Source organism: Borostomias antarcticus, assembly GCF_949987555.1.
Source record: "Borostomias antarcticus genome assembly, chromosome: 4".
NCBI lineage: Eukaryota > Metazoa > Chordata > Actinopteri > Stomiiformes > Stomiidae > Borostomias > Borostomias antarcticus.
The window spans coordinates 33,456,128-33,482,877 of NC_140237.1; the positions used below are offsets into that span (position 1 = coordinate 33,456,128).

Sequence of the window (26,750 nt, forward strand, 5' to 3'; positions counted from 1 at the left end):
TTGACAGACTGATCGGTGGAGTGAAACAGAATGTGCGGTCACGTGATCAGCATGGTCTTAGGAGGCTAGTTTTCACCCCCTTATTGATGTTACTAGATACTGGAGAAATGTGTGAAAGTAGGAACTAGAGATGGGACTGATCCGATTCGCTATCGGCATCCGCCTCTGATACAGACGTGGTTCACGGATCGGGTAACGGCCTGACGTTGCCGAGGACGCGGAGTATTTCCAAAAGCAAATGTCTGTTTGGCAATACTTCAGATTTAAACCCAATGTTGAAAATGTGTAAACTAGAGCCATTCTCCCTCTCCTTATGACACCGTTGCTCTCGACTGGGGCTGATGAGACCTACTGGTCACACTTTACAATAAGGGTCAAAAAAACATGAGTTAACTGTTAACTAATGCTTATTTAGGGTTAGGTTAGGTTACTAATGTTAATTAATACATTAGTTAAGGTGAGGTGAGTTGACCTTAGTTAACATAAATAACATAGGTAAATGGTTTATAGAGACATTAGTTAACTGTTACTTAATGCTTAATAATGCATTAACTAATTCTTATTAATGTACCCTTATTGTAAAGTGTTACCAACCTCTGTTACATGCAGAGTGAGTGACAGGAGAGCAGACAGGGGGTCTCATCCTAAGCTTATATTTTATAAATAAGTTATTTTTATTTGTTGAAAGTGGGCGCTGATACGCAAAAATGAATATATAGTAGGATTCAAGGATTCTTTCATTGTTAGGCCTACCTACAGTACATCCAATATACCATACGTTGGGTAAAATGATTATGTTTTAGCTCAACAACAAGATACAACATATCCTAATAATAAAAACAGTTAAATGCAGTACAGTAACAATACAGTAAGAATATGGTGTTTGCAAAGTGTAAAAAGTGTATATTAAAGCAATACATAGCGTTTTCTCTTTTTTTCTCGGAACTGCGCCCCCACAGGCTCTGCGAGTAAGTGCACTGTCATAAAGTTATCAGATTGTCTTTTTCTTTTTCTGGCTTCCTCTGTGATTTTTCGCTTCGGTTTTCTCACCTCCACTATGATATCATTGAGCTAAAAAACACATGATATCCATAGACGCCGGAATAGTTAGCTACTACTGTGTTTAAGCACAACGTTGCGCATGCGCACTTCGACTGAATGCTGCGTCCCGGGGGCGCGAGTTTTAAAAGGTAATAAATGGTCAATGTATTATCTTTCTGAGTAGACTGGACGATTCATCTTACTTTTAGTCAATCGCGATGTATTGCTTTAATGATAATTAAGTTAATGATAAATAATTATTCAATAAAAAAGACCACTGGTATCTATCAGATCGGTATCGGCAGATAACCAAATTCAGGTATCAGAATTGGATTGGAACTGAAAAAAGTGGATCGGTGCATCTCTAGTAGGAATGGATCTGGACACCAGGCACCATTTTGGGGGTACTCATAGTGATATTCAGGGGCATTTCTAGGATTCAAAGACATCAGCGGCTTAGCTCCAAAAGGAGTGAGAAGAATGCGCGCCGTAAGATTTTACTTATAACAAAATAGGCTGTTAACTAGCTACTAGCCATAAATAGCTAACGACATACTGTAGCTGCTTATTCCCAGAAATCTTTAGATTTTCACCTGATAATTGCACCATTTTCAAGTTATTTCAGAGTAAAATGAATAAGATGTGAGACACAGACAACTAACATTAACGTTAACTAGCCAACTAATGTTACGTCTAAATATGGATCTGGCTGGGGATAAGTTAATTCACTTGAGGCGGTAAACGGGGCTTATAGTCATAAATGGTGTGCCTTGACACAAATGTTTGCGCCAGACTAGCTAGCTTAAAAGCCTTCTTCCCCAACCTGAGCTTGTACCGTTGGATGAGGCGGTGGCGCTCTCACATCCTGACTCCTCCCCTTCCTCCACCACCTCTAACCTCGCCGGCGCCTGATCCTCACTAAAAATCCGTTTTCTTTTTGAAGAAGAAGCTTATTTCCATCTTGCCAAGCCAACACCAACAAGGACACGTGCGCTCTCTCTGTCATTCCGACTCTCATGCTCACACAAAATGTGCACGTGCCAAGTAGTGAGCAGCAGTCCTCTTGAATGACACACAGAGGACCCAAAATGTAGGCTACTTGTGTGTGATGTATTATTTTCGAGGGCCTTAATGCATAATCGGAATGACGGATATATACAGTATACAGCCCCGGATATATTTTTTTGTAAAGAAAATAAATTGTATAGTACCGTACAGTACGAGTCAAAAGTTTGGACGCACCCTCTCATTCAATTGTACTTTTGACTGTTACTGTAACAGATATACATGTACAAAAAATAAATCCGGAGCTATTCATTAAACATCTGGGGCTGTAGCCCCGGACACACAGGCATAACAGTCTCTCAACTGTCCTCTGCAGATCCTATGATATGATATTTGGGCCTGCCAACCTAGGAGATGACGCGATTCGAAACTTCCGAGCAAAACACCACTGCAATTCCTGCTGCCGGAAACTCAAACTTCCAGGTGAGGGAATTATTCCGGTTTGCTTTTAGCTTCTCTTGACAGTCAATCATTCAATCAAAGCTTTATTTGTATGACAGGCTAGCACCAACAACCAATTCCTGGTTGTGTAAACTCAAACCAGCTCTCCTTCTGTTTCCTGTGACCAGATCTAAAGAGGAATGAATACACACCAGACAAACTGACCCTCCAGCAGGACGACCCCCACGACCCTGGGGGCGGGGTTAAGGAGTCCCGCCAATCAATGAGGCTCATGCTGTGAGTGGCCAGTACAGGAGAGAAAGGGCCTGATGCTTTTAATCCCATTGGTTAGAGCTCAGAGAAGCTAGTTCACACACCTCATCCAAGCAACTGGAAGAGCCACGCCTGTTTCTATGGAGACCAATGCATGCAGACCGTGTTACGTTTTTGTGTGTCCTACCAGACGCTGTGTCAAACACAAATCAAAAAAACATGATTATTTTTTAAAAATATGTAAATGGGAAGAGCTTTTAAAAAATGTGTTTTTTTATAAGTTTATATGTTAATATGAGTATATTTAAAATTGATATCAACAGGTACAATATCACTGCATAGAGAGGGTCTAGTATTTATTATGAACTTCGAGGAGTTGCCTTGTAAAGAACTAAAGCAGTTCTCAGTGCATTGTCAGTTGCAGGCTTGGAAGGGCCTGCTGAGATGCTATCTGCAAACCTTTATGCAGAATGTCATGCGATTTCTTTTTATAAATGTACAAGTAAATGTATTATGGCATTTATGGTTCATACTTAATGACAAAATATATCTGAATTTGAAAATCTTGTAAAATATGGGCAGATTGCAATGCAACTTTTACAGTACAATATATGTAATTTTTATGTGTTGAACTTTTAAAGTGTGTCCACCAAAAATTGCTGATAGTTTTTAATGTTACAAAGGTACGATGTTCTTTCTTTGTCATCAAGTGTATGAGCAAATTACGATCTAGTGTATCTTATAGATACTGTTATCTGGCATGAGTTGAACAGATGAAATTATAATATTTTATGCAGGGGAACTGAGAAACTTAAAGGTATATAACTGTATACATTTTGTACTGTATATCATTTTAAACTAATAAAATGAGAAAATATTCTGAACAAGTGCTATTTTAACACACACAAGTCACACATTCACAGACAAACGGATACAGTATGTTGATATTGGATGCATTCTTTTTGGGCACCATTTGGCATACATTGTGAACGTAGTGCAGGTACAACTCTTTGAATTAGTCAGTATGACGAGGCACACGAATTCCACAGTATGACTGCAGCTGTTGACACACCAATACCTCCATAGGGTGTGCGCACACATACACACACACACACACAGAAGCCTCTGTTCGTGAGGGAGAGGCAGTTTTGATCCAACTGATATGCTGAGGTCCAATGGGAGCTGTTTTAGCTGCCAACTTTTGTGTGTGTGTGTGTTTAGTTAACATTTTCATTGGGCCCTTTTGATCCCAGGCAACTATTTACCTATTGTAGTATTCCTTATTTGATTATAATTCATAACATACTGACATCTAAATTCTGAAGAAGACTCACAGAAAACACACACTATGACACTAGTTACTATATGAGGAACTAAGTGTGAGGTTTCTCATGACATCAAGACAAAAAATAGTGGCTTTCATTCAAAGACTTTGTCAGTCAAGAGTTTAAATACTAGACCAACTGGTTTGAACACCTGCGCGCGGGGTGTGGTTACCTCTGAAGGTATGGTCATGATCATGACTAGGCACATTATTAATCCTGCGCTCACCTGTGCTGGAAACCATCTCACTCATACAGCCTTGCTGTTACTCAGCTGACCGCCAACAAGGAGACAAAGTGAGAAACCAACCATGTCTGTCACAGTCCATGTAGAATATTGGTGAGTATCATTTTTTATTAATGCGGCCTAGATAGGCCTAGTTTAATTATTGACAAAGTATATTATTTTATTATTATTAACAAATTATGAATTTATTCAGAGAGGCAATCATAGGCTATAGTTACTCCGGCGTTTTCCTTTGCTTGTTAAAATTACCAGTATCGCCAAGTTGAAACCGTGACCTGGAACAACGATCACAGTAGCCTATAGTGACCCATAGTAGCCTATAGTTATATACAATTAGAGTTATATACGCCATTTATCGCGTTTCTGTTTGTGTTTGTTGTTTACAGTAGCGGATGAGGGTACGCCCGGCGCTATCAGGACCTGGCGTCCGCGGTAAAGCGCGCTGTTCCCGGTGCAGTGCTGACCGGGGCCACGGGGAGGCGCTGTAAGATCAAGTCTTTTTACACAGTAATTCGGTGCCATTACAGTAGTGTTCTGGGGTGAAATCTGGGATGGATTTAGCATGCTGTTGATATTTTCTGACTGATAACGTTACAACTGGTTCATCCCATATCTCCCACAGCCAGCTTTGAGGTGACTGTGAATGGAAAACTGGTATTCTCAAAACTGGAGTCTGGAGGGTTCCCTGATACGGCAAAGGTGAACGTTTTTGTAGTAGAATGTCATTATTATTATTGTATTTAACCTGCATGAACGAGACAAGCTCTCCTGCGATACTGTTTAAAAGCCCAGTAGGCCTATGCCTGCTGCATTTTGTTTGTGACAAAGAACCATGGTCTAACGCAAAATAGGACTACGGCACTGGTTTTGCTAGTGGTGGGAAATTCGAATCTTTGAATCTCTTTTAGTCAAAGACCGAATCTTTTTTCGAGTCATTTCGTTCATTTGAGCTAACTTATTGTTAGTGCAGGGCCCTTTGAATCATCCTAACTTTTACCCTCCTTACGGCGTCCCTGTGACTGAATAATAAAACAAATGATAGACATTTATTTTGATGTTGCCTACAGTATACAACTGTCAAGTGTCACATTCAACCACGATGTTAATCCTTTAACTGAACCAGATCAACAGAAACAGCAGGGGGTCTTGTTGGAGTTTGCACTTTGGACTTAAACTCCCTCCTCTGAATAGGTGATGTGAGGTTAGCATGCAGCTAAGCTTCCTTTTGTAGACGGGCGACTCTCTGTGCTAATGTGTGCTCTTCTTTCTCCTGGCCAGATGGTGGCGATGTTGAAGGCTGTGAGCAACGGAGAGAAGGTCGAGAGTGTGATGAAGAAGGATGTCTGCATTCTCCAATAGGAGAGTGAGGATGAAGTAAAGACGGGAGGATGAGATCCGTGTCTAAGAGTCAGGCCCTGATCTGATGTCTGTTAATGACTGTGTACATCTAAATAAGCGGTGTGCACACGAAAATGTCTGAAATTATTTCAGCTGTCTAGATTCTTTGAAAGTGCTCTCATCTTGTCTGTCTGTTTTTATTAAGTTACCATGTATACCTACAGCACCCCTGCATTGTAATAAGTAATACACCACATATACATTGAGGTTTAGCCTACAGCATTTGTATTTAAGTTACCTAAATAAACCAATAAAAGATGAATGTGTAGTCTTTCAGGATGGAGGAGAGCTCCATTCTAGGGCCAAAAGTCCAATTTGCATTCTGAGTTACCCATGAAACATCACAAACACTTGACATGGGTCGCTGAGGTTGTTTGGCGAGTAGCCTTCCCTTTGAATGAAAGGCCCAAATACATAATAGTTGTAGCCTACAGTAAAGTCAAGTTTGCCATGTGGAAGGTCGGTGGTTCGATCCCCACCTGTGACACATGCGCCATGAGGAGATACAATCTCTAACCGCATTAGATCAGAGCTCCCAGTTTTCCTGTCCAGATACCGAGTCTAGTTTCTTTATCTCTGTGTCCGGAATGGACAGAGATCTAATCACGCCATATCAGAGCGACTACGACTAAAATAGCCTGGCTGTTCCATCTGTCAGACAGGGAAATGGATGACATGTACCGTGGTCATCGGTCTCTGTCAGTGACCGAAGGAGAGGGGAGAATGTCAGATTCAGATCAGTTTGTTTATGTAACCTACTCATAATCGCCAGCCTGCTCTAGGGCTGGGCACCAAAGTTAGAATAGGATAGAAAGTTTATTTGCCATGTGTAACAAGTACGGACACAGGTAGGCTACATTGGAATTCTTGTAATTGCTTGTCCTTACAGTATCTTATCAGTGCTAATCAGCTACTCATTCCAGCCCTAGGTACTCAGCTAGACATTAAAGGGTTCCCAAAGCTTTCAGCAAGGGCATTAGAGTGGGATTGAGAGACTGGTCCGTCAGAACAGACCAGTTGAGGTGTGTGTGTGTGTGTGTGTGTGTGTGTGGGGGGTGGGGTTCTGACCAGGGGGTGTCTTAGTTTGATCGAGCCGAAACTGGTCTGATAATTCGGTTCGGTTACATAACGAATAACGAATTTTGAATAACATATCTAATACATACAAGAGCAAACCTCTGTATCTCTGTCTGTCTGTCAGTTTCCATTTTCCTCAGACACTGTCGGCATGACAGCGTTCATATTTGGCAGGGGTCCTGGGCAGACGGGGCTAGGGATGGATTATTCAATTATGTTGTTAGGGCCGACTAAATGGCCATAAACTTAATAAATAGTGAGGAATGATAACAATGCAAACATGTCTCTTGATCACACACCCTCTCGCGGGATTAGCCAAGCTGCATATTTTCCTCCTGTCCTCCCCAGTGTCTTGAGTCACCAGCCTCCACTGATTCATAGTAATGATCCCTTGTCCTTCTCTTAGGCGCTGGTGCGTACCATATTAATGAGGGTGGTAAAACTATGTTCAGGTTAATGAAGATTTAAGTACACTCATTCAACGTAGAAATCGGAAAAAATAATAGTTTAAGAACCGGAATCCAATTCACGAACCGGAATCAAATTCAAGAACCGGATTCGCAAAACGATTCCCAGCTCAAATCAGCTCCCAGTCCTAGAGAGTGAGTCAGTCCTCTCACCAACTCAACAACCCAGTCACACTGATGGTGGCTACTCAGTCCTTCACGTTGCATTCTGTTGTTGTGGTTCCATCCTTGGGTCAGTGAGTTTACATGTTTCAAACCCCCTGACCTCTTTCCTCCTGCTCTGTCTGTCCTGTGGGTGGGGTTGTTTGGGTGTGTTGCCGGGCAGGTTTTAGGTGACGATGCGAAAACAGGCTCAGCTTGGAGTACAGGGGGATCAGGATCGCTGACCTCACAGAGCAGGCTGGAGCAGTCGGCTACATTATAGATCGCTGGCCCTGAGAGCACCGTCTGGAGGTCGTGACCCCACCCTCCTACCCAATCAGATCAGACCTCTGGTGAACCCAGACACACCCATCTCCAAACCCTCTTATCACACAGACGGAAGAGCTGAATCTAGAGCAGTGTGTCTCATAAACACGTTTATCCAGACCGTATCTATCAGCTTATAGAATAAGCCAATATTATAGCTCCAGCCCTTAAGCGAGGTCCCCTGAAGCGAGCATCCCCAGGATCGGGTAATCTCCATAATCCATAAAATAAGCAGACCGTACTAATAACTAGGATTTAATATGCCCGGTCTGTTTGTGAAGTTCTGGTGTGGTTCTGTCAGGGGGGGTCAAACAAGTCCACAGGAAACACTCAGATCCTATGACACAAACAGTCACATCACTGCCTCTGTGTGTGTGTGTGTGTTTGTCTGAGGGCCTATGAGGGGACAGCATGGTCTTTGTGTGAGTGGCCCAGTTGTGGTTCCAACACCCCTCGTCCTCCTCCCAGCTCCAGAGCCCAGCGGTGTCCCGACACAAACCACTCAGTCACGGTCACTCAAAAACAGATTCACACAGAACACAAAAGAAGGGCTGTTAGATGTTGAAAAAACAAATATATACCCAAAACACTCAATACATTTGGCATTCTAATGTTGTGAATGTTGTAATGTTGTGAACATTCACCTGGTATGCAAAACCGCACAATACTTATTTAGACTTGTCTAAAGTCTGTCTGGGTCTGATTCCAAAGGTGTTTCTGAGCAGCTGAATGACCTGACGCTGCAGCATCCCACTGACCGGCGGCTAGAGGCCCAGGAAAGGGTTTGGCTCATACACTGAATTGTGTAACTGTCAACGTGTTTCTGTGTAACTCTGTGTGTGTGTGTCTACAGACATGGTGCCGAGTCTAACTAGGTTGGAGACCATGGGAGCTGCTTTATCCATGCCTCAGGTACTGTGAGGGCACCGAGCATGATGACGGTGTGTGTGTGTGTGTGCGGGCGGCCGATGGAAAGCCACAACAGTGAGAGCCGTCAGTCCCGCTAACGAGAGAGCGGGCAGATTAGATCAGGCCTAAAGCCAGTGTCTCTGTCTGGGCCTTGGCAATGATGGACCCCTTGATTTGGCACGCATATCAACAGTGGAGAGATCAAAGGCATTAAAAACTCCACCTTCACAGTAGGGCTGTTCTCTCAGTTGTTCAGTGGTTTCAACCGACTGCATCTAGGTACAGGGTGTACTTTAGTCCCACACAGAGGTCTGAGTGACAGCAGGTACAAAGTGTCCCAGACAGACTGGATTCCCTGGCCTCATAATTAATTCATTACGTCTGTGTATGGAAAAGGAGAATAAAGATAGGAAGCTTTTTTTCTCTCCATCCGAATGTAGTTAAGTATTTGTAATTAGTACGTTTTGACCACTTATTCGCTTGCAAATTGTATTTGGAAATCCTTTCAGACATTTGGAGTGACATGTTAGAGATATTGGTCATGTTGTGGTGTGACGCAAAGACCGCATTTTCCAGAGAAAGCTGCATCATTCTCAGAAACGAAACGCTGTGCCGTTTAACAGGATGCAAGTCAGCGCTTTTCTTTCAGTGATTCTGAGAAACGTCGCGAGCGAGAGGATGTGGAGCCGGAGGCCCCGCTCCCGACAGGTCCGCGACCGACAGCACAGAACCACAGCTACACAGGTGAAAGGGGAACAGCATCACTGTGAAACACAACACACTCTCTCAACGAACAAACTCCCATGATTGAAGTTGATTTTTATTATGAAACAGTGATATAAATAAATAAAACAATGCAAAAATATAATGCTACAGAAAGATCTGTGGGGACGTTGCCATGACAATTTGTTAATATCTGAATAAAAGTTCCAATTAAAAATGTATCCCTGTTGAACAGATATGAGAGAAATTGAGAACACGCGGTAGCACCACTGTCGTATCACTCACACAGTAGACCATCATACAGCCCATGTAAACCACACATCACGTGAATACGACAGCACAGGAGAAAACAATGAAGAAACAAAAACAAATTAATCTGCAACGGGTCAAATCGTGAATGTTAACAGTTTAATTTCATATAAATATAATATATTAATTTAAACGTTTATTACACCAAAATGGTTGTTTGCCATTTTCACCACTCAGCTCAACATAAGTATAAAAGGCAGCAGACACGTTAAATGAGGACACAAAATCGATAAGAGGTCTGCCAACTGAAATTCTACTCGTCTGTGAACGTACAGCTGCACAGTGGAGAATACAGACCGAGCTCAGTCAAACACGACCTGAGGGTGCTGTGCTTTAGAAACAAGACGATGAAAAGCGTCTCCCTCCCCCGGATATGCTCACTGACATCACTTATTGGATTACGTCATTTCTGAAGGCATCGGATTCATTCTTACCGTCTCCTGGTGTGAATGATACATGTGTCATAATTGAAGTTATGGGTCTGTGGAAAATAAGTGCAGACATTCATATGAGGACTGAAAACCCCAATCCCCTGGAATCTAACGGGGTGGCGAACTGCAGGCTACATTAGTTTCTAAATGATGTCACTGAAACCCAGCAAAAACCTAAACCCATACAAGCTGTGAGAACTGAAACTGGGGGACGACTGTGGTGGGCGATTGGTGGAGAACGCCGACTAGCGCACCAGGAGGAAGGTTAACCCTGCGATGCCCACGCCGGCGGCAGCGAACAGGGCCGTCTTCATGGAGGAGTCTTGGTTCACCTCCCTGGCGTGGCAGGAGAACTTACAGAACCCCTCCTGCGAGAGACAACACATCCAGGGTTACAGGCGGGGGTTGAGAAGAGGCCGAGCAGGTTAGGACAGGGCTGAGGGAACTTCCCCCTCCCGGGGGGGGGGGGGGGGGGGGAAAATCAAGCATTGTTTGCCAACACATCCTGCAGCCATGCGATTAAAACGGTCACAAAATAGGAGAAACCCAAGCGGTACTGAAAGACATCAGGTTCATCAGTCAGTCTAATCGCCCTACAATGCATACTGCATACTCATTATAGGACATAACTCAGGACTGCTCAGGCACTAGTTACTACAGAACCCTGTTCTGGCTGTGGGATGCATGCTAGTCCCTCTGCAAACCAGAAAAAAAGCCTAAATATAGGTAAACATGGTATAAAAAAAAAGAGTTGGTATAAAAAGTATACAAAAATATAACAAAATACAGAAACTAATTACAGTAGGCTGGTCTCTACATAGGTATTCCAGTCGTTATTTCATTTCTTTATCAGAATACTTGAGGCTGAAATGGGGGAAGTACTCAACCTGCGTTAGGTCCTGTCCCTTGTGTTTTCATATGAAACCACAGCCCAGGGGAAGCACCTGTTGTCTAAGCCCAGAGAGAGAGTTTGCCCTTTGTCTCTTTAGTCATCTACTAACAACTCGTGATAGCCCAGTATGGAGGTTACTAGAGCGTTACGATCAAGTACATCTGGCTCAGTTAGTTGCATTTGTCTGTTAGGACCAGCTGCCAGTTGGGGAGGGGTGAGTGTGTGTGTGTGTGTGTGTGTGTGTGTGTGTGTGTGTGTGTGTGTGTGTGTGTGGAGGGGGAAATCCATTCATAAAAGCAGATAACATGTCCAGCTGCAACAGTGCTTGGGTTTTGAGTCTGAAGCCCTCTTGGCTGAGCTGTCCCAGACTGTGTGGGGCATCGCCGTCATGCGCTGGCTCCTACTGCCGTCAAGTGTGGCTTCAAATCTTGGCCTCAGAATCAAACTCAAATCCAGAGCACCATCATTAAAATTCCCTGGGAATGAGTCACCTTTTACAGCACCCACACAAAAAGGTTACAGCGTAGGTGGACTTGAATGACACATCAGGCCCGGTGTCAGTAGCTGCAGACTCAAGTTTTTTAAAACTACGGAGTTTTACTCTAGGGAATTCTTTTTTTTTTAAATTAATTTGTGGAAAAAAATAATTAAAAAGCATGAAACTTAACATAACTTCTCACCCCATTCTACGAAATATGCTAGTCCTTGTCAGTGCTTTCTGCTTTCCTGTACGTTTAGGACATTCCAGAGATTCCTGGCCAGTTATACTCTCCAATTCCCATAATCACAGTAGCCACAGGCGAAGGTCTCAACGCTCCTCTGATCTACAGAGAGACCAGAGAAATGGGGTGTGGTCCAGGAGAGACCAGAATAGGGGGGTATGGTCCAGGAGAGACCAGAATAGGGGGGTATGGTCCAGGAGAGACCAGAATAGGGGGGGTATGGTCCAGGAGAGACCAGAATAGGTGGGTATGGTCCAGGAGAGACCAGAATAGGGGGGTATGGTCCAGGAGAGACCAGAATAGGGGGGTATGGTCCAGGAGAGACCAGAATAGGTGGGTATGGTCCAGGAGAGACCAGAATAGGGGGGTATGGTCCAGGAGAGACCAGATAAGGCATGATTCACAGTGCCAGCACTTGGGAAAAAAAGTGTCAATTACAAGCGTCAAAGTAGCTTTTCAACCTACATCCTCCCTTCAGTTCTAAAAACCACAGCTATATTTAATATACAAGTGAGTACGTGTGTGTGTGTATGTGTGTGTGTGTGTATGTGTGTGTGTGTGTGTGTGTGAGAGAGTGAGAGACAGACAGATAATGAGATGATCAGACTTACCCAGCCCTCATTCTCCAGCAGCCAGTCTCTCTTCTCCTCTCCCAGGTAGTCAGCGATGGTCTCAGCCAGCCCCCTGCTGCTGTCAGCCCCCTGCCCAAGGTCCTGCCCCGGCACCCTCCCCTCCTGCAGCTGACTGGCCAGCACCCCCGTGAAGGTGAAGAGGGACACCACCCTCCCCCAATTCAGCGTCCCGTCTCCAACCATCTCCTCCATCACCCTCCTCAGGCTGGCGCAGGGGTCCGGCCCACACTGGTGCAGGAAGTTCTGGGCGAGCACGAGGAACCGCGCCCGGTGCTGGGTCTCCATCTCCTGCGCTAGGTGTCTCATGGCAGCTGCTGACTCGCTGGGAGGGGGAGGGGCTGGCTGTGGGCTTGTGCTGCAGAAGGACAGGTAGTCCTCCGCCAGAGCAAGGGTCTCTTTCCACAGCCTACACGACATTTTCTAGAGAGAAAAAAAGCAAGCAAACCCAAACATTTCCTTTATAGGATAAGAATGGTCTTCAAACTCTTGAGGGTCTGTGACTTCTTGTGCGTGGAAATTGTTTGTGTATGCATGGAAATGGTTTGTGCATTTAGGCCTAACTCATTTTGCCCCTAAATTGTAACGTTGGGCTCTGATATAGCCATATATATGATATATATATATATATATATGATATAGCCATGGACAATGCAGCAATAGCAGCACCAATGCTGTGTTTGGCTCACAACTAATCATTTGATTGAAATCAAAACTAAGGGACTTTAGATGGACTAGGTTGCCAGGCCAGTCAGCTGCCAAAATACGTTACAGACTTAAGATGCTCTGTTCACTTGCTGAAATGGGACTGGACTAGTCTATGAAATTGAAATGTATGCGAGTGGTCTTAGCTAATGTAGCTAGCTAGCTAGGCTATGTCTAGATCTTACTAGTAAGTTCAATCTAATAACGTCAGCTGGCTACTACAGTTTCTGGTGAGAGATCCTTTTAAGAGAAGATCACCTAAATGGGACATAAGTCTAAACAGTAAGTAGCAGTGAAATGAAACCCCTTAGCCTGTTCATTTGGATGGTTTTAGCTTGCTAGCCTGCTAGCTGCTACGTTGCATCTGTCAAATGATGAGACACAAAGGAGCCGAGCGCAGAGACCGGGCAGCTAAGATTGAAGTCTGTGACAGACAGAGCATTTCGATCCATTCTCTAAACATCAAAACTGTGAATGTGTCTAACATAATCAATGACAAGTCGACCTAAATTCAGATTGTTTACAGGTTTCAGGGTGAAAATGAAAGAAAAGCTCACCCTCCCAGCGATGTCAGACTACCCTCTGAGTGTACAGACGACGGAAGGACAGCGAGTTGACTCGGCAGCGGTGTTTCCTGCTCCTGCTCTGCTCAGCCTTTCCTCTAGTCAGCCTTTCCTCTACTCACCCTTTCCTCTAGTCTTTCCTCTACTCAGCCTTTCCTCTACTCAGCCTTTCCTCCTGCTCTGCTCACCCTTTCCTCTACTCACCCTTTCCTCTACTCAGCCTTTCCTCTACTCAGCCTTTCCTCTACTCACCCTTTCCTCTACTCACCCTTTCCTCTACTCACCCTTTCCTCTACTCACCCTTTCCCCATTTATCCGCTCTCCCCGCCCACACTGGGCGTCATTATATTTAACAATATCAATCAATGGAATAACCAAAAGCCCAAGAGAGTTGATGACAAGATTAGGAAAATATAACATAGGCTACATATAGTCCATATTATTATTATTATTATTATTATTATTATTATTATTAGTAGTAGTAGTAGTAATAGTAGTAGTATTAGTATTATCATCAACAACAGTCAGTGTCCAATTAACTATCCAATCAACACTGTTCGAAGAATGTAACATGCCTTGTAATTAATGCAAAACCCCATGGCACGACCAAAATCAAATAAACAACAAGAATGCACTCAAAAACACAGTTTACCAATACTTTAAACATTTATTTTTTCTCATACTGAATTGGCTGTGTACATACGATCCATTCATCTTACAAGAGTGAAGAAAAAGTTGTAGGCCTATAGTTACAACAATACTGCAAGTGTTGCTATCTGTCTCTCTGGATAACCAGGACATTATTAGATGGTTTACAAACAGTATTGCACATAGATCTGAGAGGGACCTACGTTTTCACTCTGGGCAAACCTGACTGTTACATTGTCTATCTGTTACATGCAACAGTCTACAGGGGGAAACTGAACAGTAGAAAGTGGCAGTGACGTAATATACAAGAGATCTGTGATACTGTGCATGGCTAGGACCTAAGTACAGTCAGGGTCATGCTTCTGGCTCTGGGACTGGGCCATCTGTGCTCTAGGGGTCAGTCAAGGGCTTTTAGACCGGCTTTCATTTTCTATAATATATTCCAAACAATAGTGCTAACTGTATGAGTAATAATGTCAGTAATAATCACCCTAAAAAATATACGGTTTAGGAATATTAACCTGATAAACGGTGGATATGTAGTCGTCCAATCTAATAAATAGTCTCCTGTGGCGAAATGTCAAACGATTGCTTTGACATTCTGTATATATTGACTTTGCTAAGCTGAATAAGAGCAGCAATATATTTGTATGGATTTTGTGTGTGAGACTGTGTGTGTGCCTGTGTGTGTGTGTGTGTTTATGTCCTTTGTATTTCTATTCATGTGGACATAAATAAATGATTCAAATGTGCAGTGTACAGTATCCAAATAGAGGTTGGAAAAGCACCCCCATGCAACAGAGAGGGACAGCAGTGGTCGGTGCTGTAGCAGGAACCTGGAGCACCCCACCGACCCCAACGCCCTTCGTCTCGGTCTGATGATGTCACTTTGTCTTGGTCTGATGTTGTCACAGCTCAGGCCCAGATCTACAGGGGAGAGAACAGAGAGCATGAGTGAGAGCAGCCGGTGGAGGAAGTGAGATCAGCAGACAGAGAAGCATGGTGTTTCCACCGCTTGTATCTGAAAGCAGAACAATTGAGTGCGTGATGCACGTTGAGAGGCGTGTGTCATACGAGAACAAGCGTGGTTCCCCAAAGGTGACACTCTACTTCAATGGAACATGGTCTCATTATAGCGCATCCACCCCCTCTCACCCGCAGTGTGTTGTCCCAAGAGCCGGAGCAGAGGGAGGTTCCGTCAGGTGACACTCGGACCGTACTGACGCGGTTCTCGTGGCCGAACAGGACGGAGACTCTGGTTCCCTTCAGGACGTCCCACACGTTGATGGTGTAGTCGTTATAACCAGCTAACAGCAGACGACCTGGAAGGACGAGAGGGTTCCAGAGGGCGAGGACGTGATTTATTACATTATCAGGTGCATTATGGGAAAAGCTGGTGTCCTGGTGAAGATGGTTTTACGGGGTTCCCCAGAGCGTGATTGGTTTAAATTTCCCTGAAGCTGATCTCTTTCACATTTGATTTCAACTTGAATCCTCATATGGCCATATAGAAACGGTAATATAATTCCCATACTTTTTCTGCAAGGGTTTCATCTAAAGGAAACTGAGAGGTCTGTCTTCCAATCAAGCAACTGCCATCAACAGATAAACTCAATTCAATCTTAGTACATGTATCAACGTTTGAATCTGTCCGGGCACCCTAAACGACAATAATGACGCAGGACGAATGTCAGCGGCCACAAGATCATCCCAAGTAACCGGAGAGAGAGAAAGTGAAAGAAGGAAAGGACAGTGAGTGACGCCACGCCAGCCAGAGCAGAGGGTCCATGGCGCCGAGACGCCCGCCTGGGCCGGATCTTACCGCTGAGGGAGAAGTCCACGCTGGAGGCGCCGAAGATGATGCTGTCTTTCTGGTAGACGGCCACCTCGCGGTCAGCACGCAGGTCAAACAGACGACACTGAAGAAACACAGACGATCATTTAGTGACGCAACAGACGTGTTTGTCAGAGATAATCTCCCTGGTAACAGATTCATAGATATAAATGACTTAGATCAGTTCTATGATCAACAGAAGGACACTGATGTTTGATGGGAATGAGCAATAGGCGATCTTTGACCAGTGTTGTCCCTGTAACAATGACTCAGAGGGAATCAATCAAATCAATGCTGTTTTGGAGGACACTGTGGCAACACTGCTCAATAATCCTCAATGATTAGTCAAAAACATGACATGAAACAGGACACATCATCACAGAGATTAAAGGTACATGCTGTCCCATACAGCCCTATGGGGCGGCTGTAGCTCAGTTGGTAGAGCGGGTCGTTCAATGATCGAAGGGTCAGTGGTTCGAATCCCGGCTCCAACTGTCCACATGTCGAAGTGTCCTTGAGCAAGACACCTAACCCCAAATTGCTCCCAATGAGCAGGTTAGCACCTTGCATGGCAGCTACCGTGAATGTGTGTGTGAATGGGTGAATGAGAGGCCATTGTAAAGCGCTTTGAGTGCCGCTAAGGTGGAAAAGCGCTATATAAGTGCAGTCCATTTACCATTTACCATTTATACGGTTATATAACATGTAAACTCACTGTAGCATCGTCAGAGCCAGAGGCGAATGCGTCACCACTGGGGTAGTACCTGGAGAGAGGGAGAAGAGGGAACAGGAGAATGAGAGAGCTAATAAAAGAGGGGAGGGGATGTACAGTATCTCATACTCGTGCTATACTCTGCCCCAGTCTTAAGATGGATAAAATGCTACTTCCACACAAGGTTTCATAAAGGAAATAACTAACCAAAGACAAGTTCTGCTTGAGGTTATTTTGAGGTAAGCTGGGGAGACAGACTGGCTTAATGGAATTCTGACCACGCTTCATTCTTAAAGGACAGACAAAGTGGAAAGTCTGTGAAGGGAAACCCGACTCACTTCACACTGTTGATGTCAGAGTCGTGAGTCTCAAAGGACTGGACATTCTGTCCAGAGCGCATGTCCCACACGTTTGCCTTCTTATCACAGCCCTGGAACACACACACACACACACACACACACACACACACACACACACACACACACACACACACACACACACACACACACAAGTAGGTAAGTAAGAAAGAGGAGACAAAGTAGGAGTAGGAGAGATGTGGACAAGGATATAGAGGCTAAAACACTCTCACCCGCCCAAACACACATACACACAGATCACAAAGACAAAGGTGTTCCCGGTCTCACACACACACACACACACACACACACACACACACACACACACACACACACACACACACACTGACCCCTGAGACGAAGGTGTTCCCGGTCTAACACACACACACACACACACACACACACACACACACACACACACACACACACACTGACCCCAGAGACGAAGGTGTTCCCGGTCTCACACACACACACACACACACACACACACACACACACACACACACACACACACACACTGACCCCAGAGACGAAGGTGTTCCCGGTCTCGGAGGGGGCGAGGTCCAGGGAAAGGACATCTGCCGTGTGACCATGGAAACTCTGCAGCAGCTGACCGCTCTCCACGTCCCACAGAGCACAGGTACCATCACCACTGGACGTCAGGATCTGACACACACACACACACGAACGCGCACACACACACACACACACACACACACACACACACACACACACACACACACACACATGCACACACAGACACACGCACACACACACACGCACACACACACACACGCACACGCACACAAGTACATAAAATTAACTACACACTCCAAAATAAGAGAAAGAACTTTCTCAGCTGAAGTACTACTGGGCCCTAGTTCATAATTAGTGACAGCACTGCCCACTTGTGGTGAACTGAGGGAGGTACAGGCCACAGAGAAACATTCTAAAGAACGGTGTTTAACCAAAACAGGCCTGTGCCACATCATATAATCTCTAAAATTGTCAGGAATTTCTATTGTGGAGCATAAACTAGCTGCATGAGTCTGGTCTGAAACACCCAGATGTGAACCAGCATAAGATCATCAGGCCATATCAAGCCCTGTGTAATGGATAGGCCATAAATATGTCTGCCTGCTTCCTGTATTGACCTTTTAAAGTATGATACATCCTGTCTGTCTGCATGCATTACTCCCTCTCTCTCCTCTGCTGTTCCCTTTAGAAGACACACACACACACACACACACACGCACACACAAACACACACACACACACACACACAAAGTCAGTCATCGGGCACTTTCACTGGCACATAATGGGCCCTAAGACACGCATGCATGCAGGCGTCAGTGTGCTCACCACTATCAGGGGCTCGGTGCATTAGTGAGTACATGTGAGCTGGTCTGTGCTTCTCACCTTGTGAGGTTTAAACTTAGCAATACAGAATTACATTTCAAGGCCTGCTGTAGTAAAATGGCATAGTGTGAGTGTAAAAAGTATGCGTGTGTGCATACGCCTGTGTGTGTATGTGTCTGTGTGTGTGTGTGTGTGCGTGTGTGTGTGTGTTAAATGCTGCGCCCTCAGGTCAGAGAGCTCATCTCTTTGGTAGATAAAGGCCACTCAAGAGTCTATAAATACATCCACCATGGACGGCCGTCACTTTCTCCTCTCCCTCCTCTTCTGGCTCCCCCTCCTCCTCCTCCCCCTCTCCCTCCTGTGTCCTGCCCTCAGCCCCCCCCCCCACCCCACCCCCCCCCCCTCCTCATCTAGGACGGCCAGAGAGGGCCTGTCGGGGCTGCGCTGAATTATTTACAAGCCTAACGTCTCCCTCCCCCTGCTGTCCTCACCCTCCTAATGTCTCCCTCCCCCCTGCTGTCCTCACCCTCCTAATGTCTCCCTCCTCCTGCTGTCCTCACCCTCCTAATGTCTCCCTCCTCCTGCTGTCCTCACCCTCCTAATGTCTCCCTCCCCCCTGCTGTCCTCGTCCTCCTAACGTCTCCCTCCCCCTGCTGTCCTCGTCCTCCTAATGTCTCCCTCCCCCCTGCTGTCCTCCCTCCCCCTGCTGTCCTCACCCTCCTAATGTCTCCCTCCCCCTGCTGTCCTCACCCTCCTAACGTCTCCCTCCCCCCTGCTGTCCTCGTCCTCCTAATGTCTCCCTCCCCCCTGCTGTCCTCACCCTCCTAATGTCTCCCTCCCCCTGCTGTCCTCACCCTCCTAATGTCTCCCTCCCCCCTGCTGTCCTCCCTCCCCCTGCTGTCCTCACCCTCCTAATGTCTCCCTCCCCCTGCTGTCCTCACCCTCCTAATGTCTCCCTCCCCCCTGCTGTCCTCGTCCTCCTAACGTCTCCCTCCCCCTGCTGTCCTCACCCTCCTAATGTCTCCCTCCCCCCTGCTGTCCTCCCTCCCCCCTGCTGTCCTCACCCTCCTAATGTCTCCCTCCCCCCTGCTGTCCTCACCCTCCTAATGTCTCCCTCCTCCTGCTGTCCTCACCCTCCTAATGTCTCCCTCCTCCTGCTGTCCTCGTCCTCCTAACGTCTCCCTCCCCCCTGCTGTCCTCACCCTCCTAATGTCTCCCTCCCCCCTGCTGTCCTCACCCTCCTAATGTCTCCCTCCCCCTGCTGTCCTCACGCTCCTAACGTCTCCCTCCCCCCTGCTGTCCTCGTCCTCCTAACGTCTCCCTCCCCCCTGCTGTCCTCCCTCCCCCCTGCTGTCCTCACCCTCCTAATGTCTCCCTCCCCCCTGCTGTCCTCACCCTCCTAATGTCTCCCTCCCCCTGCTGTCCTCACCCTCCTAATGTCTCCCTCCCCCCTGCTGTCCTCACCCTCCTAATGTCTCCCTCCCCCTGCTGTCCTCACCCTCCTAACGTCTCCCTCCCCCCTGCTGTCCTCGTCCTCCTAACGTCTCCCTCCCCCTGCTGTCCTCGTCCTCCTAACGTCTCCCTCCCCCTGCTGTCCTCGTCCTCCTAATGTCTCCCTCCCCCCTGCTGTCCTCCCTCCCCCCTGCTGTCCTCACCCTCCTAACGTCTCCCTCCCCCCTGCTGTCCTCCCTCCCCCCTGCTGTCCTCGTCCTCCTAACGTCTCCCTCCCCCCTGCTGTCCTCGTCCTCCTAACGTCTCCCTCCCCCCTGCTGTCCTCGTCCTCCTAACGTCTCCCTCCCCCCTGCTGTCCTTCCTCCCCCTGCTGTCCTCGTCCTCCTAACGTCTCCCTCCCCCCTGCTGTCCTCCCTCCCCCTGCTGTCCTCGTCCTCCTCTGAGCCCGGCCGCGCCTGCATCCAGACACCCAGCTGGACACACTCACCGTGGTTCCATCCTAATGCGCTGCTGTTCCAATTAAGCGTCACACACCAAATAAACACAAGAGTAGCCAACGCTGTCGGCTCAACCACGCCGATCATGTGACACCTGATGAGTTGTAGTATTTCAAGATTTTGAAATGACAATGGATAGTTATAGACTTGTGGATTTTGATGATTGTTTGTGACAAATTACTATGCTGTTGTTATATGTATGCTTTGGCAATGTAAGATGCGTCATATCATGCCAGTAAAGCACTTTGAATTGAATTGGTGAGAAATATTCTCTTTTAGTTTTGTCTTTTGACTGTAATGTAATGTAATGTAATGTAAAATGTAATGTCTTTTATCAAGGGCACGGAGAACACAGGACCCAGAGAGGAACAGAGGTATGAGTGTCTGACCTGCATGTCTGAGTTGGTGAAGCTGCACCCAGACAGGTAGTTGGTGTGCATGGCCACGGACTTCTTCTTGGAAGCCAGGTTCTCGTTCTTGTCCAATGACAGCGGGTACACCGAACACTTATTGTCCAATCCACTGGCGGGGTCAGAGGTCAGACAAACACACGGACAGGACGGAGTTGAGGTGACAGGTCAGCGGAGAGCATCTCTCTAGTGAAACGACTGCGCTGTGATTTTCGACAGGACTTACCCGCAGGCCACGGCGCAGCCAGAGGGGGCGTAGGCGCACGCCATCACCCATGTACATGGCATGGTCACGCCATGCTCCTGGAACACACAGTAACGCTATGAACACAACAATACACACACACACACACACACCAACACCCACAACCCCCCCCCACACACAGCCATGATAGACACAGAGTACACACACAGTAAAAATATCAACACAATACACACACACACACACACACACACACAAACACACACACACACACACACACACACCAACACCCACAACCCCCTCTCACACACAGCCATGATAGACACACAGAGTACACACACAGTACACTATTAACATAACAATGCACACACACACCAACACTCACAACCCCCCACACACAGCCATGATAGACACACACACACACACACACCAACACTCACAACCCCCCACACACAGCCATGATAGACACACACACACACACACACCAACACTCACAACCCCCCACACACAGCCATGATAGACACACACACACACACACACACACCAACACCCAAAACCCCCCCTCACACACAGCCATGATAGACACACAGAGTACTAATCCAGAATATGTGTCGTGTTAAAGGGAAATGCTCTTAGTGTGGTTAAGACTGCTCCACCAAAGCACAGGATTAAGAAGGTCATGACACCAAGCGTCCATTAGTGTACTTGGACACACACACACACACACACACACACACACACACACACACACACACACACACACACACACACACACACACACACACACACACATTCATAATAGAGTACTGATGGATGCATAATCTTTAGCTTTCTGACTCCAGGCACACCATTTCCCCAGGAAGCAAGGCATCATGGGATTGCCAGTCAGAATAACTTAGGCAGCAGTGATACAGCCTGTAGTGTGATCTGTACTCACCTTATTGGTGGTGAATCCATCCCAAACAATTACTTTCCCATCCTAGAGGAGACAGACAGAACTATTATTATCAATGAAACTGACATTGCTATACAAGGACTGAATCCATTTGGGCCCGTTCTTAAAAACAGACTCCCTTCTCTGTACAAAAGATGAAGGCCTTCAAGATGGAATGAGGAACAGGGGTGGGGGTTGGGAGAGGTGGAGGGAGGGACGGAGAGAGGGAGGTAGGGTTAGAGGGAGGGAGGAAGAGAGGGAGGGAGGGTTAGAGGGAGGGAGAGAGAGAGAGAGAGGGTTAGAGGGATGGAGGAAGAGGGAGGGAGGGTTAGAGGGAGGGAGAGAGAGAGGGGAGGAGGATTAGAGGGAGGGAGAGAGAGAAGGGGGGAGGGTTAGAGGGAGGGAGAGAGAGAGGGGGGAGGGTAAGAGGGAGGGAGAGAGAGAGGGGGGGGGGTTAGAGGGAGGGAGAGAGAGAAGGGGGGGTTAGAGGGAGGGAGAGAGAGAGAGGGGGGGAGGGTTAGAGGGAGGGAGAGAGAGAGAGAGGGGGGAGGGTTAGAGGGAGGGAGAGAGAGAGAGGGGGGAGGGTTAGAGGGAGGGAGAGAGAGAGGGGGGAGGGTTAGAGGGAGGGAGAGAGAGAGGGGGGAGGGTTAGAGGGAGGGAGAGAGAGAGGGGGGAGGGTTAGAGGGAGGGAGAGAGAGAGGGGGGGAGGGTTAGAGGGAGGGAGAGAGAGAGGGGGGGGGTTAGAGGGAGGGAGAGAGAGAGGGGGGGGGGTTAGAGGGAGGGAGAGAGAGAGGGGGGGGGTTAGAGGGAGGGAGAGAGAGAGGGGGGAGGGTTAGAGGGAGGGAGAGAGAGAGGGGGGGGGTTAGAGGGAGGGAGAGAGAGAGAGGGGGGAGGGTTAGAGGGAGGGAGAGAGGGGGGTGGTTAGAGGGAGGGAGAGAGAGAGGGGAGGAGGATTAGAGGGAGGGAGAGAGAGAAGGGGGGAGGATTAGAGGGAGGGAGAGAGAGAGGGGGAGGATTAGAGGGAGGGAGAGAGAGAGGGGGGGGTTAGAGGGAGAGAGAGAGAGGGGGGAGGGTTAGAGGGAGGGAGAGAGAGAGGGGGGGGTTAGAGGGAGAGAGAGAGAGGGGGGAGGGTTAGAGGGAGGGAGAGAGGGGGGTGGTTAGAGGGAGGGAGAGAGAGGGGGGGGGGGTTAGAGGGAGGGAGAGAGAGAGGGGGGGGTTAGAGGGAGGGAGAGAGAGAGAGGGGGGAGGGTTAGAGGGAGGGAGAGAGAGAGAGGGGGGGGTTAGAGGGAGGGAGAGAGAGAAGGGGGGAGGGTTAGAGGGAGGGAGAGAGAGAGGGGGGGGAGGGTTAGAGGGAGGGAGAGAGAGAGGGGGGAGGGTTAGAGGGAGGGAGAGAGAGAGGGGGGGGAGGGTTAGAGGGAGGGAGAGAGAGAGGGGGGAGGGTTAGAGGGAGGGAGAGAGAGAGAGGGGAGGAGGATTAGAGGGAGGGAGAGAGAGAAGGGGGGGGGTTAGAGGGAGGGAGAGAGAGAGGGGGGGGTTAGAGGGAGGGAGAGAGAGAGGGGGGGAGGGTTAGAGGGAGGGAGAGAGAGAGGGGGGGGGGAGGGTTAGAGGGAGGGAGAGAGAGAGAGAGGAGGAAAATGGCAAGAGATGAGAGCGGAGGGATGATGGATCAAACAGCTGTCAGAGATCAGGACCATGGACAGAGGGAATAATTAGCAGCTCTTTACAGCAGCAGGGAGGGACTGACAGGTAGAATCAAATAGAATAGAATAGAAAGTGCCATATATAGCCAGTACAGGTACAGGCACATTGGACGCCTTGTCATCGCTTGTCCTTACAGCAACTTATCAGCACTAATCAGTTCCTCATTCCAGTGCTAGGTAGGTAGCTACAGGGTCATAGGGGTGGGGGTGGATCTGTCCAAGGGGTGGGGGTGGATCTGTCCTAGGGGTGGGGGTGGATCGGTCCAAGGGGGGTCTTCATTGGCGGTCCACTGCTACTGCTGGCTGTTAAGCTTTCAGACTGTGTCAGGAAAGAGGGTAGAGGGAGTAGTAGGATAGAGATGATCTGTGTGTGTGTGTGTGTGTGTGTGTGTGTGTGTGTGTGTGTGTGTGCGTGTGTGTGTGTGTGTGGCCTACGTACCTGTGAGGAGCTGACCAGGCGGCGTTTGTCTTTGCACCAGTCCAAACACAGAACCTTGTTTCCATGTCCCTTCAGTATGCGCCTGGTCTTCATATTAAACGCACCCAAACCTTCCACCTTCTCAGCCACCTGGTTAACTGTGGCGCGCGCACGCACACGCACACGCACACACACACACACACACACACACACACACACACACACACACACACACACACACACACACATAAATATTGAAAATATTGAGTGCAATTTCAATCAGCAGACTCGTCGTAATGCAGTATAAGACTCAGGGGGATTAATAGGATAAACAGAGACTTTCTTTTGTTTGACCATCTGACTGGTTCTCGCCCACAGTGAGGACAGACGAGGACAATACCTACAGCGTGCGTGTTTTCACTCGTCCTGCTGAGTTTCTATCGCTGACGGGGTTCAGCAGATCTGCTCGTGAATTTAGGTAATTTGCAGCACTAGCGTTCATAGTTTCAAACTGTACAAACAACTGAAATGAGCAGAAACATATCCTAAATTCAGAATAATTTCCAGTAATGTATGTAAACGCGCAGGCTATATCAGCTGCCCTGAAATAAAGACGATTTCAATTTCGCACGAAATGTCTAATCCCAACTCTTCCCATCCAGAGCCCCGGTGTTCCGGTGTTCTCATCATCCCCATCCAGAGCCCCGGTGTTCCGGTGTTCTCATCATCCCCATCCAGAGCCCCGGTGTTCCGGTGTTCTCATCATCCCATCCAGAGCCCCGGTGTTCCGGTGTTCTCATCATCCCTCCGCCGCGAGGCCCCATCCCATCCCCGACACTCACGCTCCACATCATGCAGCTTCTCCCGCTCCTCCTCCAGCTTCTTCTTCAGGGTGTCGCTCTCCGTCTTCAGCGTTGTCAGGTTCTCGCCCTCCTGAAACCCCTGACACGCCATCTTTAGAGGAAAGACACGGGACCGGGAGGAGAGGGGACGGTGGGGGATCAGACGCGTATACACGCCCGCTGCCGAGGCTGCCGTGCAGCTGATGCTGCCTCGGTGACGTCACGGGCAAGATGCTGAACCACCTCCCTCCATTCGTCCCTGTCAGACATATTGCTAATAGTGCATAATGGCATCATCTTAATTTAATCGTTCAAATATGAACTTCAAATCTTCGATCAGGTTCCTATTCAAATAAAAAGGTAGATTTCGCTAGGACTGGCGAGCCTCACTGCCCCAGACAACAACAGAAATAGGCCTGGGGAGGATTCTGTAGGTTCTGCTGGAATGTGTCTGCTACTATCTCTGTCTAAAAGAGACCTTGGCGTGCGCGCATGTGTGTGTGTGTGTGTGTGTGTGTGTTGGCAAGTGTGGGCTGTCAGGCAGAGCTCCTGGGACACTCTCCAGGATAATGTGTGTGTGTGTGTGTGTGTGTGTGTGTGTGTGTGTGTGTGTGTGTGTGTGTGTGACACACTCTGTCAGCATCTACACCCCCCCCCCCCCCCCCCCCCACCGCACACACACACACTTGATACATACGTAAAAGATGTATCGGCTTCTATAAATCAACACTGATCTTTTCATTTAGACACAATATGTTGGCCTGGGCCTTCAAAGCCATATTCCTCTGTGACGTGTGTGCGTGTCTGGGAAGTGATGGGCATGAGAGGGCAGAGGTCAGGGGTCGGAGGGGTGTGGGGTGGGGGGGGGGGGGGTCATACCATCTCCACACAGAGTGAGCAGTAGTTGATGGGCTCCGCCTTGATATAGATGTTCATCAGAGGGCTGTTGACGCTGCAGTTGTCACAGGGGCCAAAGGTGATGGCCATGAAGGTCTGGTCACACATGACTGCGGCTGGTCAAGCACACAACCTGAGGGATGCACAGAGACAAACAGGAAGTATGTAGACATTATCATCATCATCATCATCATCAATCATAACACTGAGGGACGCTGTGTGTCAGAAGAACCAGGAAGTGCGTTGCTGTGAGTTTCTAATGACATAGCTGACCGTCGCTCTGTTGAGCTCTATATGTGGTAATTTCCAGGATCAGGTCTGTAGGTTGTGACCTGCAGGCTAGGCTCCTGTGTGTGTGTGTGTGTGTGTGTGTGTGTGTGTGTGTGTGTGTGTGTGTGTGTGTGTGTGTGTGTGTGTGCGCCTGTGTACTGACAGCTGTATAATGGATAAGAAGTGGGTAAATCTCCCACCTGATCCTCCTCAGATTGGAGGAGAGCAGCTCGACTATTCTGGGAACCACAGACACTCACATACTGGACAGCAGGAGTGGACACACATTCACACTGTGGATATATGCCATGAAGAACCCCCCCCCGCCCCCCAGTAAGGCAAGGCAAGGCAAGGCAAGCCAAGTTTATTTATATAGCACATTTCAGTAGAGATACCATGTCATTATATAGACTCTGTGTCTAAGTGTAAGAGAGACAGACTCACATAGTAGAACTATAGAATCCAAACTTCTATACCGCTTCAGTCGGTCTACAGTACAGCAATTTCATCTGATTTAAACAATGGTGAATTTCCATCCAAGATGCTGCCTTCACATTAGTAGTGATAACCAGATACCTCACAAAACAGACTTGATAC

At 47.6% G+C, this 26,750-nt stretch overlaps 3 protein-coding genes across 8 annotated transcripts in view; 1 reads left to right on the forward strand and 2 right to left on the reverse strand.

The window, feature by feature from the left end:
- The window catches only part of trpm7 (transient receptor potential cation channel, subfamily M, member 7), a 46,329-nt gene extending 42,742 nt beyond the window's left edge, over nucleotides 1-3,587 (forward strand). For all 6 annotated transcript variants that reach the window (XM_084436881.1, XM_084436885.1, XM_084436883.1 and 3 more), the window contains exons 39-40: nucleotides 2,423-2,529; nucleotides 2,676-3,587. In XM_084436881.1, the coding sequence (XP_084293007.1) occupies nucleotides 2,423-2,529; nucleotides 2,676-2,788 (220 nt within the window). In that variant the 3' untranslated portion in view covers nucleotides 2,789-3,587. The remainder of the gene's footprint in view (nucleotides 1-2,422; nucleotides 2,530-2,675) is intronic.
- A 5,874-nt stretch (nucleotides 3,588-9,461) lies between these two features.
- Nucleotides 9,462-13,693, reverse strand: bcl2l10 (BCL2 like 10). The gene is made up of 3 exons (XM_084437538.1): nucleotides 13,617-13,693; nucleotides 12,337-12,777; nucleotides 9,462-10,479 (listed from the first exon to the last, which is right to left on the reverse strand). The coding sequence occupies exons 2-3, from the start codon at nucleotides 12,772-12,774 to the stop codon at nucleotides 10,357-10,359; spliced, it is 561 nt and encodes a 186-aa protein (XP_084293664.1). The 5' UTR covers nucleotides 12,775-12,777; nucleotides 13,617-13,693; the 3' UTR covers nucleotides 9,462-10,356.
- Nucleotides 13,694-15,185: 1,492 nt separating this feature from the next.
- On the reverse strand, nucleotides 15,186-25,991 carry gnb5b (guanine nucleotide binding protein (G protein), beta 5b; the record flags this gene model as incomplete). The annotated part of the gene is made up of 12 exons (XM_084437473.1): nucleotides 15,186-15,197; nucleotides 15,426-15,592; nucleotides 16,093-16,189; nucleotides 16,820-16,868; nucleotides 17,155-17,246; nucleotides 17,695-17,838; nucleotides 20,870-21,002; nucleotides 21,117-21,193; nucleotides 22,030-22,071; nucleotides 24,166-24,302; nucleotides 24,987-25,098; nucleotides 25,866-25,991. The coding sequence occupies 12 exons, from the start codon at nucleotides 25,989-25,991 to the stop codon at nucleotides 15,186-15,188; spliced, it is 1,188 nt and encodes a 395-aa protein (XP_084293599.1).
- Between the last annotated feature and the right edge of the window lie 759 nt (nucleotides 25,992-26,750).

What these genes read in the sequence shown, in the direction of transcription:
- bcl2l10 (XM_084437538.1), bottom strand. Translation starts at nt 12,774, where the DNA reads ATGTCGTGTAGGCTGTGGAAAGAGACCCTTGCTCTGGCGGAGGACTAC. An exon ending in TGCTGGAGAATGAGGGCTGG is followed by an intron (nt 10,480 to 12,336) that starts GTAAGTCTGATC and finishes TGTCTCTCGCAG; the next exon opens with GAGGGGTTCTGTAAGTTCTC.